Source organism: Ruditapes philippinarum, unplaced genomic scaffold (assembly GCF_026571515.1).
Source record: "Ruditapes philippinarum isolate M1 unplaced genomic scaffold, ASM2657151v2 ctg3478_1_1_1_1, whole genome shotgun sequence".
Lineage (NCBI taxonomy): Eukaryota > Metazoa > Mollusca > Bivalvia > Venerida > Veneridae > Ruditapes > Ruditapes philippinarum.
Window position 1 is genome coordinate 56,157 of NW_026864814.1, and position 19,561 is coordinate 75,717.

Below are 19,561 nucleotides of genomic sequence, written 5' to 3' on the forward strand. Positions count from 1 at the left end.
TATCTTCCTTTCACTATTACACAGACTGTTCATATATTCGTCGCTTACTCAGGCTGTAATTTAGTTACCGAAAATGATTTGATTACCCTATTTCTTCAATACCCACTGATATGTAGGAGTTATTTATTTCAAAATTATTTACTAATCGGTAGGTCAAAGGTGTAGTAAACAGGCATTATATACATAATAACAAGGCTTCGTTTATCTTAATTACTATTGTAATAGAATAACTATTGTAATATGAAAAAAAAAATATAATTCCTTTGCATGACATAAAAAGCTCTTTTTCAAAACAACGACATCTAAAATTTCGTTCATTTGTTAAGTCCATCCTTTGGTTTATTGTTTGTGTGTGTCTCATTTGAAATTGCCCGTGCGTTATTAGCCAGTAGGCATGCTTGCGTGCAAAGGAATACTTTTGGAATGTCTTTGTTCTTAGATTACTTGACGACTGATTGATTTATTTAAACTTATAGCCCTTTGATTATATTCTAATATTCCATAGAGTGATGGAGTAAACTAGAAGAAAATTATTTCATATATTAATATGCTACATTTTTCGTTTATTTCGTAATCGGAATTTCGCAAATCAGAAAAAGCTAACTTATTAAAAGTGCAGTGAAAGTATCACCGTCATTGAATAAATAGGGAATTTTTGTTTGTACCTGTGACAGATTTAAAAGGAGTTATAATAATTTCAGGAATGTTTTTATAAAATGAAGAGTGTTTTTTTCGTTATCATTCTCGTTTGGATAAAACCTACAGATGCGCAAAATGGTATACTTCTTTCATTTATTCTTTTCTTCAGTCGTTTTAAGACATATCAATGCTTTAACAGGCCATGTATTAATGTTTATATATTATTCGATTTAACAAATATCCGCACATTTTTTCTCTCAAAATAACAGTAAACATGTGTTTCTGCAAAACAGTTTGTGTCCGAAAGACGGTCCTTATTGTAGGGTTGATGCTAAATAGAGGAGATATTGAAAAGTTTATAATTAGCTTAACATTCAAACTCAGCATCCTTAATCTATTATCTTTTTTCTGTTGAATTATTAAATGTTGGAGTTGTGTATTTGTGAAGATTATTAACTAAAATCAGGAGCCCTGCTTTACGTCTAAAAGTCTTAGTTCGTCGCAACTGCGCGTAGATATCCTGAGAACGGGTAAGCGTTATAGGAACCAGATAATGTCTTAATAATGAAAATAGTTTTATGATGTAAACGCTATAATAACGTTCTTATACTTTAATAAAACTAAAACTTATTGTACGCAAAAATTTCTCTCACGTACAAAAATTCGAGGCAACGCTTCATATCAAACATGTGCTGCCGTATCTATCATCCATTGTGTACACTTTACATGACTCTGTAGATTATCATAGAAGATAAAAAAATGTCCTAATTAATTATGACCATGTCATTATATAAGCTATTAGCTATCAAAATACTACCAGTATCAGCGTAGTGAGAGAGTAGCTAAATTAGCTGGTTGCCATTGTAATTGATGCAAATATGAGTAAAATAGTGCTTAATGTTATAGAAGAAATCCTTTCACTGCGAACCTTATTGAAATATTCATGAAATTGAAAAGATGGATAAAAGAAGTACAAGAAGAACGAAGAAAGAATAGAAAAGAAGAAAGCTAAAAGATAGGAGCGAGAATAGAAAAACCTTTAAAACATCAAAATACAGCATACATATCTGAATTTAGTATGAAACAGAATATTTGATGTAATTCATTTGCATTGTTTCACATTTTGTAAAGTTATTATATTCATCAAATGTTTAATCATAAAACAAAATATTCAAGTCATAAATTGTTTATCAAATTGATGTTTCTAGATTAGGAAACTTAAATATTACAAATCTAGACATTAAACGACTTGTTACGTCATAAATTAGTAAGTCATAAAATTGTTAGGACTTTTAAGACTTTTTTAAACAGCAAGTTTTCAAAATTTTTATATAAACAACTTTAACTAGAAAGTTCTCCATTGATTCGCAGCCCAGGGTCTAAAAGCGTTAAATTCGTTGCAAACTGCCCGCGTAGATATCATTGAGAAACGGGTGTTAAGGTTATAGGGAAAAAGTATAATTGTCTTAAATAATGAAATTATCTTCGATGATGTAAAACGCTATATATTTACAGTTATTTCATACCTAATAAAACTAAAACTGATTTGTACGCAAAAACATTTCTTCACGTACAAAAATTCGAGACAACGCTTCATATCAAATCATGTTGCTTTCGCTCGTATTCCCTAGTGCATCCACTGCGTAACACTTTGAACATGACTCTGTTTGGTATAATACAATGAAGAATAAGAAAAAAATCCTAAATTAATTATGAACCAGTGTACAGTTTAAAGAGCTATTTAGCTATCAAAATACTACAGTTTGGATCAGGTAGTTGAGAGAGTAGCTAAATTAGCTAGGAGTTCAACTGCGGAAAGAGAAGGCTGGCTTAGCGCGATATGCTAACTGAAATGGCAAGATTATGAAGATAAAATAGTGCTTACATGTTATAGATAGAAGTTCCTTTCATTTGCGAAAACCTTTATGACAAATATTCATGAAATTGAAAAAAGATGGAAAGAAAAGAAAAGTAACAAAGAAAGAAAGAAAGAAAGAAAGCAGGAAGACAGAAAAAAGGAGGAAAGAAAATAGAAAAACCTTAAAACATATCAAAATATATCTATAGAAATTTAAGTACTTTAACAATCGAACTTTTTAGATGTCAAATGTCATTTGCAATTGTTTCACATTTTGTAAAGTTATTATATTCATCAAAATGTTTTAATAAATAAAACAAAATGATTGCAAGTTGTCATAAATTGTTTAATCCAAACATCTGATTTTCTAAGAGTTTAAGGGAAAATTAATATTAGATTAACATTAAACGACATCTGTATAACGTCATAAACTTATGTTAAACTCATAAAAAAATTGTTGAACTTGTAAAACTTTTTTAAACAGCAGTTTTATAAAATAAATTATTTATAAAACACTTCGTAACAAAGAAAACTGTTTCTCCCAGTCGATTTTGCCCATGCAAAGAGGTTAAATGCTGTACAAGGGGTCTATTTCATATATAAAAAAACAACACTGTTGTGTTGCTTAATTCATTAATATCTTAATTGAATTTGTCAAACTTAGTATTTTCGGATCTTATTTCGGGCACGCTTTACTAAGTCTTTTGAGTGCGTCCTCCCTTTGCCATAGAGGGGTTTTAATTATCATGTATCGATTTCAAATTAAACGCACTAAAATGAAAATACAATAAAACCCACGAAACGCCCCCCTTTTTATCATTAAATATGTGGTCGTACAACATAATGTTAACCAGGGTTAAAAATTAAATTAGTTTGATAATTTATCATGCTTGTATATTTGTAAGTCACATATAACCTAAAAAACCTGCAATTAAAACTGAAGCATTCCACCAGACACTTAGTATGTTTTGAACCGGACAGATAATTTATTTTCATTTAGGATTTGAAGTGTATAAAGAAACATTTTATAAAAATTAAAGAAATATTGAAAATAAGTTGTTTTCATCACCTTATAGTCGTTCCGTGAAAAATTGGTATTATATAGAATGTCTGTATAATTTAATATGCATGAATATTGTACGTAAACAGAATAAAATGGTCCGGAAGTCAATATTCCCCTGAGCTATATTTAATAGGTTTGCGATGATTTCATGCATGCCCATTAGCTTGAAAAACAATAAAATGCACAGTCAAATATCTTTCATTGAAGTTATTCTGTTATAGTTTAAGAATTAACAGACATCAAATATATAGCTTTATACACTTTAACCCAACCATAATAAGGTCAACTATAATCTAAAAAAGAGATAATATAAAACAAAGTCATATACACGGGGAAAAGCAATCATAAACAATTTTAAATATCAAACATCATTTTGTCTCAGAATACTTTCTCTAATTTACTGAGCACTACAAAAAATCTTTGCAAAGTCTGTCAAAATTATTTACGCCTGCTAAATTCAAAAGTTGCATAAGGTTAAATATACAAGGACGTGCAATAAAATGTTCACTTATTTATCATTTCTTCACAAATTTGTATCTATTAAAAGGAAATGAAATTCGTCGTCAACGTCGCCTTTAAAACACACCTATAATATATAAAAAAAAGTTTGAGGATAGTGTACTGTATATATCAATCTGTATTCTATCTTCGTTGCACTATCCTCCAATCAATAAATCTATCCCTATTAATAAGAAAAATGCCTTAAAGTACTTTGGATTTTAAAGTAACATCTGAAATATTTGATAGTCTAAAACGTACTGAAATGAGATGGCAGCGGTACATTAAACTTGCGATCCCTGTATTTTAATAGGCAGACTCCTATTGAGCGAAACAGTGCGGTAGCATTAAAACTAATAAAGACCATTTATACTTTATTTTATACTATCTATAGTAACATAACTGAGTTTTGTTATTTCGATATATATGGTGGCATACTTCTGTCACCAGATAACCATATAACTAACTTGTTAATTTAGAGGTTAACTAGTTACGTAACTAGTTAACCTCTTAATTAACTAGTTGGTTGCATTGGAATCATAACGGGAAATAAATGCATGTTAGTGCCTACAACTGCCATCCTTTTATCATTTTACCAGCTTAATGTTAAGTGGTAAACTAGTTATGTAACTAGTTAACCTCTTAATTAACTAGTTAGTTATATGGTTATCTGGTGGCAGAAATATGCCACCATATATATCATTATGCCATTATGGCAAGATATGGACCATTATTGCTACTTTTGTGGTTAAATCGCTGCATTTAAATTACTTGTCTTTCACATTTGTGAATTCAAATAGCGACATGGACTTCGGAATGCTTCTGGAGGGTCGGTCATTCTACCAAAGTGCCATATGAGGCTATGACACTAAAGGAAACCTGAAAAATTAAATGAACAAATAAATCATCAATAAGTAGGATAGTAATTTTATCATTCATGGCATATCTTCATGTGAACTATCTAAGCATACAAAAAACACAACAAAACTACAACAACCCCTGTATATTATCATAATTACAAAAAAATGGAGGAAAAATTAATAAAATACCAGATAGATTTAAATTGTTGTTTACAGATTTAAATTGTTGTTTACAAAGTGTTTCTGAACTGCGCAGGGTCATTAGATAATATCTAAGGTACCTAATTGATTAAAATTGGATTAGGAGTCCATAGGACGGCAGCCAAGACAAGCGGAAAATTCCATATGCAGTACTTTCTGCATTAATACGTAAACACTTGATTTATGCTCAACAATATGCGATAAGTTATGGCTGTATCAGCCATAATATCTAGATAATGATAATAATCTTTATTCACAAAAGGTTACAAACCCATGAGTGTCATGGTATACGATCAATCATTTTATGATATATACATTTTCTGGCCATTAACGAGGGCTGAAACTAATATTGACCTGCCATTAAATGTTGACTGATACCCGGTACGCGATAAACTTAATTGGCTGATTTCAGATCGTATCAATAAGGTAATAATAGATGGTCAATAAGACAACGGGTGTTTCTTAACTGAACTATTATTTCAATTACATGTATTTATCTATTAATATTCATTAAGTTGTATTTTTATCTTGATCTTGTTAGGATTGATAAGTGGTTCGCAGATAGATCCTCATTAAGCATAGACTACATGCAAAGTCGATTTTCATTATGTATGTGTACTACAAATTTAAAAATTCAATAGTTTTAAACAAGGGAAGGAAGGCATTGTATAGTATTAATTGTATTTAACACTTTTGAAAGATTATTGTGACGGATTTTACAAGACTGTTTAATATAGTTGTATAGGCAAGTTGTTTAGCTTACGGCCGTTTACTTTTGCCATATAACTAACTACTCTGCATTTTCTCTTCATTTCTCGTATTTAGTAATATTAAGTACCGTAACGTAAAGCTAAATTGTGAACAGGTTGTAAAGACTTTACTACAATGTAATAACCCATTCCCCCACACTAATATTACATATAAATTATCTTTGTACTTTTTAAAGTATTGCTATCATGTATGTTATAAATAGAAGTTATGATACAATGCTATGGATATAAATTATGGGATCAAGGCTTTTACTAGCAATATACTCCATGGAAATATATAAAAATGTACCTTCATATTCTTATGGTCATACATTTAAAGATTCTTAAATAGCTTACACACATTATACCATTAAACTTTTCTCAACAAAATGTTCGAATGTCATTTGTTCATACTTTAGCATTGACGAAATTTAAAATTTACAGTCGTTATTCATTTTATTGTGGTCTTTTGGTAGATTTCTGTTTTCGATAAAAACAAATAATCCGCCGGTATTGACAGCACATAAGGCTTTTTACAATTTACTTTGGTTATTGACAGTTAAAAATGCTACTTATTATACTTGGCAGATTGCACTGATCCAACACCAGCTAGCGGATCCAATATTCTGTCCAATGGCCTCGCACACGGAAGTGTCGCTCACGTCAGTTGCGATACTGGATTCCAGTTAAACGGGGACAGTATAATTATTTGTGACAATGGAACATGGAGTTACAATACATCCTGTGATATTAGAGGTACAAATCTTGTTAAAGTGTACATGTTTATTCTATAAATAAAACATTAAGTTTTAAATACTTATGTTTTCAAAGCCAACATATTCATTATACCTTATATAATTTTACCATGAATTCGAACATATTTAATGTAATAAAAAAGGAAACATAGTCACACATTTTTACGATATCTGACACTATCATATTTAACAGAATCTCTTTGCAAATAGTCGAAATTGCCTGAAAGTTAAATAAATATTTCTACCAAGAAATTGAAACTTTGTTTTTGGTAATAAATTCGATTTATTTTAAACATTTTTCAACTTTAAAATGGCTGACAATTTTTTTACCTAATTCTTCTTTTTCATAAAAAATCAATTTATTTGAGAAAAACAGTCCATTTACAATATTTATATTTAATAAAAATGATTAGAATATCCTATTTTGGTAGCTTCAACATAGATATACGAGTACGTGAATATTTCTTAAAATTAAGCCGCCATTTTTAATTTTGGGAACCATATTTATTTTGAGCTTGGGGTCTCGATGAAATATGATGGGTAAGATATATGACTTTAACATTCAAAGTGGTTTGCTTGTAGCATTATCTGAACGATTCTTGTATTTTACCCTCGGATGGACTCTAACTATAAGGTTGATAGAACGGAATGATTACCTTTGACAAGATATTGTTAACACAGGCGTGAATGTGCGAATTTAACGTTCTATCACCCTTAGTGGGATAGGATATTTATATACTGTCTGGTGAATATTCGCCACACTGTGCTTTCTTAAGAGACTTGTACTTAAATGAGGGTCTTTCAAAAAGAATTTGAAAGAACCAGTTTGCAGAAAGTATTCCAAGTTCTGAAATATAAATAAACCATCAGACATCAATAAAAGTATTTTTGGAATAATTATTATATATCTATTCATAATGCAGATTGTGGGGACCCAACCCCGACGTCTGGGTTTAGTAACCACACCAGTACCACCTATCAGTCAACAGCTGACATTACTTGTGACACCGGCTACGATCTCCAAGGATCTTCTTTTATCACATGCCAGTCAAACGGTGCCTGGAGTGAAACGCCATTTTGTCAAGCACATGGTAAAGCTATAATAATTGTAACAGATCTGGACGTCGTTTTAACTTTTACTGAATTTCATATAACCATTTTATTTAATAAATGATAATAAAGTTGCATGGTTCGAAAATAGTGTATGTAAATGGCCGATTTACCGTACAGGCCAATTTCTCTTTTCCTTTTCAAATTTGCATCTTTTTATTTATTATATACCTATAAACTTTCTCCCTGAAATACACGCAAATCTTGAAGCGCGAATATGCTTCAAAGGATAGAAAATTCCGTATAAGTTTAGTGACAAATACTGTACCATATATGGAAGTGCCGGACTATTATTGACGCTGGTTCCGATCTTAGCTGTGTAATGTTGTGTTTGGAAACGGGAACCAAAATTATTGAAGACGTGGCCGGTTTTGCAAAAATACGTATTTATCCGTCATTTATGAATTAATTTCATGACAGCTATATTTCATTCCTGAAATTACTAATAGAAGTGAAGTATATCGAAACTCCTTTTTACTTAAAACGATAAGGTATATAATAAAAGGAAAATTATGTTGTAGTAGCTTTCTGGGGCCATGTTTTTGCTACTCGGAACGTTGGGAAATTGATATCTCCCTCGACCTCTGGTCTCGCGAGATATCAATTTTCCAACGCTGCTCGTAGCCAAATACAAAGCCTCAGAAAGCTACTACAACATAATATTCCGTATTTGCCTCTTATACTTCTAACATAGTTAAAATGTACGTTACTTTCAGATTGCGGGAGTATAATTCTCACAGATGGATCAGTGTCTACACCAGGTGGAAGAACCTACGGTCAGACAGCGTCACTAACTTGTAACACAGGATATACGTTAAATGGACCATCTGTTGTTGAATGTCTCGCCGACGGATGGAACGATACATCGACTTGCGACAGTGTTGGTGAGTGTATGGCACTATCAGGGTTGATAGTGGTTTGGGTTGTTTCAAATGTTTTTAATTTCTTTTTTCCAAATCTATTTTGACAAACTAATACGTCTTAGACAAGCTTTAAAAATGATAAAAAATACATGAAGTGTATTAAGTTAATTTACGGGTTAACATTACATTACCTTATATAAGAAGAAAGCAGTTCTGGTCCAGGGATTTTAAGGAACTGCACTATCCAATGTATTTTTTGTATATCAACAGTTTGTAGTAACCCTGCCCCACCAAACGGTGTATCAGATGCTCCGTCGGGTTTTATGTACAACGAGCTGGCACTTATTTCATGTGATACAGGATATACCCTGTCTGGTGACACCCTTATCTTGTGCCAAGCCAACGGGACATGGACTGACTCTCCTACTTGTGAAATAAATGGTAAGACGCTTGAAATGGATTAGAAACGAAATAAAATTTGAAACAGTATGTTATGACTGTAGTAATTATTTTCTTCATTTTTTTCTGTAATAAAAAGTTATTCGATATCCTGACTGCTGTAATAATACTGTATGATTTTGCATATCATGAACCCAACACAAAAGCCTTTCTGGAATATACATTAACACATGCCTAAACTGTGTTACCCCCAAACTCATAATAAATAAAAAAATTAATCCTGGACCCAAGCTTGAAACACCATTTATTAAAAACCTTCCATTGAGCAGTATAGAAATCACTGCCAATATGTGTCGAGTAAAATTCGGCTGATTTTTTTTTACTTTTAATTTTAAAGTGAATATTCATATCACATTAAATAATTATGCTTTATGTACAAAAAAGAATATTTCGTAGGAAAATAATGAGTGTTGAAATGGCCAACATTATATATCATTGTTATGTGAATTATAGCGATCACAGTGGTTAAACCGAACAAAATTTGATTTAAAATTACACACTTATACATATGTACATCTAGCCTGGGATTCAGGCGTTGATATTCATAACATACGCGCTATTTCATACACGGTCGTCATAGATAACACAGCATCTCTGGTTTTGATAGTATTGATTTGCCGAACAGAAGCACATAAAAAATCGACAGACTGGAACCCAGGCTAATGTACATCGTCTTTTTAACAAAGTTTGAATAAATATACTCGTAGTCACATGGCAGGTGAAAACACATGTTAAAAACAAGTTTTTCAATAAATAAACAATGATTAAGGAGGACTTTATTTAAATAGATAGTTACAACTTGATTATGTTTAGAGTTCATGATTGTGTATTTCAACGAGTTTCTTGTATATATTTTGGTATCTTAATTAAAACAGTTTTATTTTGCGTTGAAAGTACAATGTAGGTAGCAAAATGTGATTTAATCGATGCAGAAGTAAGCATTTTTAACTGGACATATTACCGATATATCACTCCGTATGCGTTCAAATTGCAAACTCATGAACAAAATAAAGATACTGAAATAAATTAATAAATGAGAAAATAATGTAGTTTTCTGCACTTATGTTGTTTTTGCTACCGATTTTTTCTAAAAATGTATAGGAATAATTCTTAAAGTGAGATCAAAATTGCCTTTTTAAGTTTAGTTCTTTGTAATAATGAAGAAGTTTGTTCCTATGATTTTGGACGTACACAACTGTCCTGTCAATGATTATCCACTGTGTGTATCTGTAAATCAGAAATGTTGAAATAATTCAGGAATATTAAAATAACGCAGGAGTTTTGAAAAAGAGAGCCAAAATCTGTTGAAAATATTCACAATGCCTGCGTTATTTTCACATTCCTGCGTTACGTGATACACTCTGTGTTGTTGTATGAAACAGAAAACTATACACGAACTTATCGGCCTCATTGTTATATGAGAAGAAAAAACATATGTTATAGACCAGCCTCTGTTGTTTATGCTACTCATGTTTTGGTTAACTTGAACCAGAGTGGGCAATGAAAATATATATTCCAAGTGAAACAAAACATCAATGGTCCTCTTTTTCTTTGTCATTGAAACACACTGCGCTAATTTTAAACACACAATCTTTCAGACTGTGGTGATCCGACACCCATAAATGGATCCATAAGCACAGGTTCGACTACCTACTTAACAACACTGAACGTATCATGCGACACAGGTTTCGAGCTTGTTGGATCAGAATCGATAACTTGTCAAGCTGATTCAAGATGGTCTGAATATCCCACTTGCGCGGCAAAAGGTAAGTACATTTGGTTTATCTTTCTCACTTAAAAAGTTCTAGTTTTTTCCAGTGTTTTCCATAAGACAACTAAATAGTACGCAAAATATGTAAAGGTATATGAAAAAATATTTTTCATATCGTTCATTTCAATATGTAAGGCCGTATTATGAGTGGCTCGCATGCAAAACACATAGTGGTCAGGTTTTGTAAGACATAATAAAAAATCTTACAAAACGTAAAAAATAATTTGATTTGAACCTAAAAATTGGAAACGAGCTGAAACAAGGGGCAGGGTGTGAAGTAGTTGCACACTTGGTTCAAGCGAGAAAATTTGCAACCAGAAATGCTTGAAGTACAAGTTTGCCAAAATGCGCTTGAACAAGATATTTTGTGTACTGAAACTTAATTTGGAACATGCAAATAAAAAATATGTTCACAGTAGTGATAGATACATATTTTGTTTGTTTGGTGAACAAAAAAACTTACAGATGTGAATGAATGAGCTTAAAAACCGCCCTGGATTGTCACTTGTCAAATCTCAAAATATGTATATGCCCAGTTTATAACTTTAATAACTTCGTCATATGAAATGATAGGAAGCTGAGACCTTAAAACGAGAGTGGCCTAGTGGTAGGAAATAACATATAAACCCACTTACCTGAAGAAAATACGTGCGAGTGCAGCAGATATTCAAGACTTGGTAACCATTTTGTGAAGTTTGCAACCAATTTTTTAACTTGAACCAAGTGTGCAACCACTTCGCGTCCTGTCAAGTCTTACACTTGTCACCAGGGTAATACGTCATGTGTTATGCTAGTACTTCTAAGTAATAGATGATGAAGAAGAAGAAGAACATTTTATTGGCTTAAACTAGTACATAGTTGCTTGTCATTATACATATACACAAACATATTATACATAAATCACTATATAAAGTATCAAATGTGTTTCCACATTTATACATATGCCGCTGTTCCATCCATTAAAACCAGTATGGTTTACTTCGGAATCCGATAATCACAGACAAAAAAGGTCATTGAACAGGTCGATATTGCCAAACAATATCTATTGTCACTCACATATAAAGCATGGTCGGTCAGGCGTAAAATTGCATATATGACAACAAAAATTATAACAGATTTATTCATATTAAAAGAATCTTAAGGTGTCGCTGTCAACAAAAAGTGGATTGGGTTGGTGAATAACACGAGTGACCTTTTCCTAGTTGTAAACAATACTCAATATACACATTTCATTCATATAAGAGAACACAGTTTTCAAAAAGTATTAAAATTTCACATCACATTTAAAGAAGAAAAGAAGACTTGTCATATCTTCGTCTTGCATGCAACAAGTCAGTAGTGTTTGCTAAAAAAGAACACAGCCCATATCGGAATGTGGGAGAATATTGCTTAAATCCAAATGCCTAAACAATAGGAACAATTGTTTTTTTTAATGTTTTAAAAATCAAACATATGAATGTAGTTCAGTGATAGGTATGGTAGGGGAAAAGATGCCACAATATACGCAAGTGTTAAACAGCAACCTTTACAAACACTTGTATTTAATGTTACAAAATAAAAGTTTGAAAGTATGAAATATTAAATTCAATTCAATATTTCCTTTTGGCAAAAGCATATAGATGTTCCTTGCTAATATAAAATATATACAATGGCGGTACAAGTACAATCACAAATAAAATAGAAAAGCATATCGTATTTAACAATAAGTGGCTATACCTGTATATTATAAGTATGAATTAAGCTTATTAAGTAGATATACCTATTCAAAATACATTTTGTATTTAACACCTATCATTTTATTATCTCCCTGAAGTGTTAACTTCATTAATGATGTTATCTTACAGTAACACGTATCAAAGTTGGCATCAGAGTACTATTACAAACGCGATTCTTCATACTATGAATTACCATTTGCAAGAAGTATTCCACATTTTAAAACAAAATCTCCAAAGTGCGAAATATTCCACATGCATACATGATATTACTTATAAATGAGGATAACGTCATTGGTGCCAAAGACCAATCATATAGTTGTTGAATTCACACACATCATAATTATTGAAAAACAAGATTGCATATGTGACAAAATGCAATGCAATCGCATCATACAACACTAAAAAGCAAGTGAATTTTGGGGTCATTCTCTTATTATTCTCTCATTTCTATAATAATTTACATGCGCACTTGTATCTTTATCTGATCCCACGAATTGGAAAATACAACTGTATGAAATTAATTATCTAATTATCTCCCTTATATACATAAGGACAAGAGAGCCGCGATGGCCCTACATCGCTCAACCGAGTATGAAAACTCAAAATAGCACAATACTGATGATGTTGATAACTAAGTATGAAGGAAGGCATTATGTCGAAATATGGGTAAACTGATATCAAAGTTTAAATCTGCACCTGAGTTTGTGACAGTAGTCCAAATTTCAATGATATCGCTTTCAAAAGAAACAAAATAGGACATTGGGTAAAATTTAGGCCAAAGTTTATTTCTGCATCTGAATTTATGCAAGAAGTCCAAACCTTACACCTTAAATTCTGCTCAGTAAAAATCAGTCGCCGGGTCGAAATATAAATCTAGATCAAAGTTCAATTCTGCAAAACTGAGCTATAGCCTAAATCTCATAACTTCAGTTCTATTTGTAAAAATAGGTCACTGGGTAAAAAATTCTAAATCAACACTTGTCAGATGTCTAGGGTGCATTTAATAAAGAATCGTAAGTATAAAACATAAGACTAAAGTTAAGACTAGAATAAGATTGCACTTAGAAGCATTTCAAGAAACGCTCCTAACATTTGTACTTAGGATTAGTCCTAACTTTTTACTTAAGGCAAAATCTTCCTAATGGAGATAAAAAAATCATCACTTGTGCCTTATCCTCGTCATACGAAATAATGTAAAATGACAGATGATAAAGCAGGCACTGGTTAAAAATAAAATAATGATGTATAATTGACATTTATACATTAATATTACTTATGAATTAACTTACTTCATGTCATTAATGTTATCATTGGAAGGGCACTAGATATAATAATGTTTTGACTTTTTTTTTAAATTATTCTTTAATTGCATAAGGCGGACATGTTTCTTGAACAAACATTCCATTTTTTAGTCAAAGGAAAAAATATCCTCTTAATATTTAGAAAAAAAATTTTAATTCTGAGTGAAGTATTGTAGTAGATCTGTAATGTACCTTGCATAAATATAATAACAAAGACCGATATGCCTGAGTGATTTATTACCAAGCATTTAACGATTAACCAGACATTATTTTAATGTAACGTAAGAAAAGATAATATCTATTTCCATTCTAACATGGTAATAAAAAAGATTATCAAAAATATGTGGAACATTATAAAGCATCGGTGTAATTTATCTTACGTCATTTGGTTTATATGACGTCATATCTGACTTTATATTAGGTGGTATTTTATGCCATGTATAATTATTTTATGTCTAATGCACTTAACTGTCTTATCTATTTATAGAGGGGAATACTGTGAAGCGTGTGAATTTTATGTAAATTTACAAATTTAATGAATCTTGAATATTGAAATATACACAAAAATAAGCCATATCAATCACAGTGTCAGTCATATATTATGAATAATGGTACAGTATAAATTATCTTTTATGAATAAAACCTATCATTTAACTGGTATGCAAAAATACACATGTTCATTTTCAGAAAAGTTTGATTAATCTTAAAAACTCGACTAGACAATCTTTCATAAGTTAACATACATCTAAACTCTAGCTCTTGAAGATTTGCAAGAAAATATATTCATGTATGAATGAAATAAACACTTTGCCCCCTAGTCGTGGCCGATTTTGACACCAGGGCTATAATTTTAACAATCTTTGGAGAGGCCACTTTCTATACATGTTAGCGGATAAACCTTTTCGAGAAATTTGCCATCAATAAAAATCCATGATTTGGTAATGTTCATGAAACGCTTATTTTTCTAAATAACATTTATAGTATTCTCATTCAAAAGCCGTATACGTTTTGTTTTTACATGGAGAGAATAGTTTAGTTCAAACATGGCTTGACTTGGAAATTCATCATACAAAGAAATGACATGTTCACATAAAGAAATAAATCGTATTCGTGTATAATTTCATATTATCAACATATTATTTCAGACTGTGGAACGAGAACGATCTCTAACGGAAAGTTTAATGCTTCATCTGGGACAACACTTGGAGAAACTGCAACACAATCTTGCAATGATGGTTATATACTCGCAGGAGACGAGATTGTTACATGCACCGCTTCAGGCTGGAATGGTTCAATTGCAGCTTGCACAATCAAAAGTAAGTTAAAAATAAAGGAATTGTTTATCTTAGCACAAAAGTGACACATTGCTTTATGCTTATTGATGAAATACTGACTCATAAAGTAAAAGATGAAAAAGGTCTTGATTGTTTTAACGTAAGAAACATTTTCTTATTTACATTGCTTTTCTTTCTTCAGATTGCTCAGTTCCTGAAATAACAAATGGAGAAACCGCAGAAACCCCAAAAGGCACAACATACAACGAGATAGCAATAATGTCATGTGTAGACGGATATACGTTAAATGGAAATACCTTTGTTACATGTCAGGCCGACGGTAACTGGAGCACACTTCCTACATGTGTCATTAAAAGTAAGTATATGCTTCTGTTTTGCTATCTTTGGGGGAGATATCTCATTCCATTTACTGCAAAACTATAGTGATGTCATGCGTGTAACTTGCCATGAAAAACTTTGATGAACACTTTTATATTCCTTTCTCTTCCTATCAAACCATTACGACAGATCTCTGTGAATGGCCCTTAATCCGCCCTCACCCTAACAAAATAACATGTTTGTTCCTTTGACATATGAAACCGAGTTTCCTTATTATATGTTGAATCTCACCTTTATATTTAAGATTGTGGTGATCCTATTCCATCGTTTGGCTCTTCAAATGGCTCGACATATGATTACGGTGAAACGATAGAAATAACATGTCAAAGTGGCTATAACATTCGAGGAAGTGCACTGATATCTTGTCAAGCTGATGGTACTTGGAGCGGAACACCAACATGCAATCCAGAGGGTAACCTTTATTTTGTTATAGAGACAAATAATTTTTTTTATCTTAATCAAGAAATACCCCGTCAATAAAAATCCATTATAATGAATGATTTGGTTATGTTCATGAAAAACTTCTTTTTCTAAATATCATTTTTATAGTATTCTCAGTCATGTGCCAATATATCGGGAACACATTAACTATACGTCGATTTCAAATGCCCCTCATAAGTTTTTCTTTTTATATGGCAAGAACCGCCTCCGTGGTCGAGGGGTTAGAGTCGATGACTTCTAATCCAATTACCTCTCTGGCGTGGGTTCGATCCCCGGGAGATGCTTTGGTAGTTTTGCATGGAGGAAGGTAGTCTAGTACTGGTGTCACTCCAGGAACGATGGGTAAGAAACTACCCGCCTATATGACTGAAATACTGTTGGGAAAAGGCGTAAAATGAAACAAAGAAACTAAACAAACAAACAAACACACTTTATATGGCAATAAATATGAACGAAAATAGCTTAGTTCAAACATGGCTTCACTTGGAAATTCATCATACAAAGAAATGACATGTTAACACAAAGAGATAAATCGTATTTGTGCATAATTTCATATTATCAACATATTATTTCAGACTGTGGAACGAGAACGATCTCTAACGGACAGTTTAATGCTTCATCTGGGACAACACTTGGAGAAACTGCAACACAATCTTGCAATGATGGTTATACACTCGCAGGAGACGAGATTGTTACATGCACCGCTTCAGGCTGGAATGGTTCAGTCGCAGCTTGCACAATCAAAAGTAAGTTAAAAATAAAGGAATTGTTTATCTTAGCACAAAAGTGACACATTGCTTCATGCTTATTGATGAAATACTGACTCATAAAGTAAAAGATGAAAAAGGTCTTGATTGTTTTAACGTAAGAAACATTTTCTTATTTACATTGCTTTTCTCTGTACAGATTGCTCGGTTCCTACAATAACAGATGGAGAAACAGCAGAAACCCCAAAAGGCACAACTTACAACGAAATAGCAATACTATCATGTAAAGATGGATATACATTAAATGGAACTGCATTTGTTACATGTCAGGCCGACGGTAACTGGAACGCACTTCCTTCATGCGACATTAAAAGTAAGTACATGATTCTGTATTGATATCTTTGGGGGAGATATGTCATTCCATTTACTGCAAAACTACAGAGATGTCATGCGTGTAACTTGCCATGAAAAACTTTGATGAACACCTTTATATTCCTTTCTCTCCCTTTCAAAACATTACGACAGATCTCTGTGAATGGCTCTTTATTCGCCCTCGTCCTAACAAAATAACATGTTCGTTCCTTTGACATATGAAACCGAGTTTCCTTATTATATGTTGAATCTCACCTTCATATTTAAGATTGTGGTGATCCTACTCCATCGTTTGGCTCTCCAAATAGCTCGACATATGATTACGGTGAAACGATAGAAATAACATGTCAAAGTGGCTATAACATTCAAGGAAGTGCAGTGATATCTTGTCAAGCTGATGGTACTTGGAGCGGAACAGCAACATGCGATCCAGAGGGTAACCTTTATTTTGTTATAGAATCAGAAAAAAAGAATAATTATCTTAATCAACAAATATCCCATCAATAAAAATCCATTATAATTAATAATTTGGTAATGTTCACGAAAACCTTCATTTTCTAAATATCAGTTATTATAGTATTCTCATTCATGTGCCAATATATCGGGAGAACATTAACTATACGTTCATTTCAAATGACCCTTATAAGTTTTCTTTTTATATGGCAAAAAATATGAAAGAAAATAGCTTAGTTCCAGCATGGCTTGACTTGGAAATTCATCATACAAACCATGACATGTTAACACAAAGAAATAAATCGTATTCGTGTATAATTTCATGTTATCAACATATTATTTCAGACTGTGGAACGAGAACGATCTCTAACGGACAGTTTAATGCTTCATCCGGGACAACACTTGGAGAAACTGCAACACAATCTTGCAATGATGGTTATACACTCGCAGGAGACGAGACTGTTACATGTACCGCTTCAGGCTGGAATGGTTCAGTCGCAGCTTGCACAATCAAAAGTAAGTTAAAAATAAAGGAATTGTTTATCTTAGCACAAAAGTGACACATTGCTTCATGCTTATTGATGAAATACTGACTCATAAAGTAAAAGATGAAAAGGGTTTTGATTGTTTTAACGTAAGAAACATTTTCTTATTTACGTTGCTTTTCTCTCATCAGATTGCTCGGTTCCTGAAATAGGAAATGGAGAAACCGCAGAAACGCCAAAAGGCACAACATACAACGAGATAGCAATAATGTCATGTGCAGACGGATATACGTTAAATGGAAATGCCTTTGTTACATGTCAGGCCGACGGTACCTGGAGCACACTTCCTACATGTGTCATTAAAAGTAAGTATATGCTTCTGTTTTGATATCTTTGGGGGAGATATGTCATTCCATTTACTGCAAAACTACAGAGATGTCATGCGTGTAACTTGCCATGAAAATCTTTGATGAACACCTTTATATTCCTTTCTCTCTCTTTCAAAACATTACGACATATCTCTGTGAATGGCTCTTTATTCGCCCTCGTCCTAACAAAATAACATGTTCGTTCCTTTGACATATGAAACCGAGTTTCCTTATTATATGTTGAATCTCACCTTCATATTTAAGATTGTGGTGATCCTACTCCATCGTTTGGCTCTCCAAATAGCTCGACATATGATTACGGTGAAACGATAGAAATAACATGTCAAAGTGGTTATAACATTCGAGGAAGTGCAGTGATATCTTGTCAAGCTGATGGTACTTGGAGCGGAACACCAACATGCGATCCAGAGGGTAACCTTTATTTTGTTATAGAGCCAGATAAATTTTTTTATCTTAATCAAGAAATACCCCGTCAATAAAAATCCATTATAATGAATGATTTGGTTATGTTCATGAAAAACTTCTTTTCCTAAATATCATTTTTATAGTATTCTCAGTCATGTGCCAATTTATCAGGAACACATTAACTATACGTCGATTTCAAATGCCCCTCATAAGTTTTTCTTTTTATATGGCAAGAACCGCCTCCGTGGTCGAGGGGTTAGAGTCGATGACTTCTAATCCAATTACCTCTCTGGCGTGGGTTCGATCCCCGGGAGATGCTTTGGTAGTTTTGCATGGAGGAAGGTAGTCTAGTACTGGTGTCACTCCAGGAACGATGGTTAGGAAACTACTCGCCTATATGACTGAAATACTGTTGGGAAAAGGCGTAAAATGAAACAAAGAAAGAAAACAAACAAACAAACACATTTTATATGGCAATAAATATGAACGAAAATAGCTTAGTTCAAACATGGCTTCACTTGGAAATTCATCATACAAAGAAATGACATGTTAACACAAAGAAATAAATCGTATTTGTGTATAATTTCATATCATCAACATATTATTTCAGACTGTGGAACGAGAACGATCTCTAACGGACAGTTTAATGCTTCATCTGGGACAACACTTGGAGAAACTGCAACACAATCTTGCAATGATGGTTATACACTCGCAGGAGACGAGATTGTTACATGCACCGCTTCAGGCTGGAATGGTTCAGTCGCAGCTTGCACAATCAAAAGTAAGTTAAAAAT

General features: G+C 32.5%; 2 protein-coding genes across 2 annotated transcripts in view; both read left to right on the forward strand.

The window, feature by feature from the left end:
- The first annotated feature begins 421 nt into the window (after positions 1-421).
- On the forward strand, positions 422-15,202 carry LOC132726919 (CUB and sushi domain-containing protein 1-like). The gene is made up of 7 exons (XM_060712331.1): positions 422-777; positions 6,457-6,624; positions 7,547-7,714; positions 8,450-8,617; positions 8,867-9,037; positions 10,654-10,821; positions 14,988-15,202. The coding sequence occupies exons 1-7, from the start codon at positions 717-719 to the stop codon at positions 15,200-15,202; spliced, it is 1,119 nt and encodes a 372-aa protein (XP_060568314.1). The 5' UTR covers positions 422-716.
- A 1,227-nt stretch (positions 15,203-16,429) lies between these two features.
- LOC132726921 (sushi, von Willebrand factor type A, EGF and pentraxin domain-containing protein 1-like) overlaps positions 16,430-19,561 on the forward strand; it is a 37,084-nt gene continuing 33,952 nt past the window's right edge. Inside the window, exons 1-8 of the mRNA XM_060712332.1 lie at positions 16,430-16,469; positions 16,532-16,702; positions 16,863-17,036; positions 17,304-17,471; positions 17,834-18,004; positions 18,165-18,338; positions 18,606-18,773; positions 19,378-19,548. Coding sequence (XP_060568315.1) covers positions 16,430-16,469; positions 16,532-16,702; positions 16,863-17,036; positions 17,304-17,471; positions 17,834-18,004; positions 18,165-18,338; positions 18,606-18,773; positions 19,378-19,548 — 1,237 coding nt within the window. The remainder of the gene's footprint in view (positions 16,470-16,531; positions 16,703-16,862; positions 17,037-17,303; positions 17,472-17,833; positions 18,005-18,164; positions 18,339-18,605; positions 18,774-19,377; positions 19,549-19,561) is intronic.

What these genes read in the sequence shown, in the direction of transcription:
- LOC132726919 (XM_060712331.1), top strand. Translation starts at nt 717, where the DNA reads ATGAAGAGTGTTTTTTTCGTTATCATTCTCGTTTGGATAAAACCTACA. An exon ending in ACCTACAGATGCGCAAAATG is followed by an intron (nt 778 to 6,456) that starts GTATACTTCTTT and finishes TATACTTGGCAG; the next exon opens with ATTGCACTGATCCAACACCA. An exon ending in GCCATTTTGTCAAGCACATG is followed by an intron (nt 7,715 to 8,449) that starts GTAAAGCTATAA and finishes CGTTACTTTCAG; the next exon opens with ATTGCGGGAGTATAATTCTC.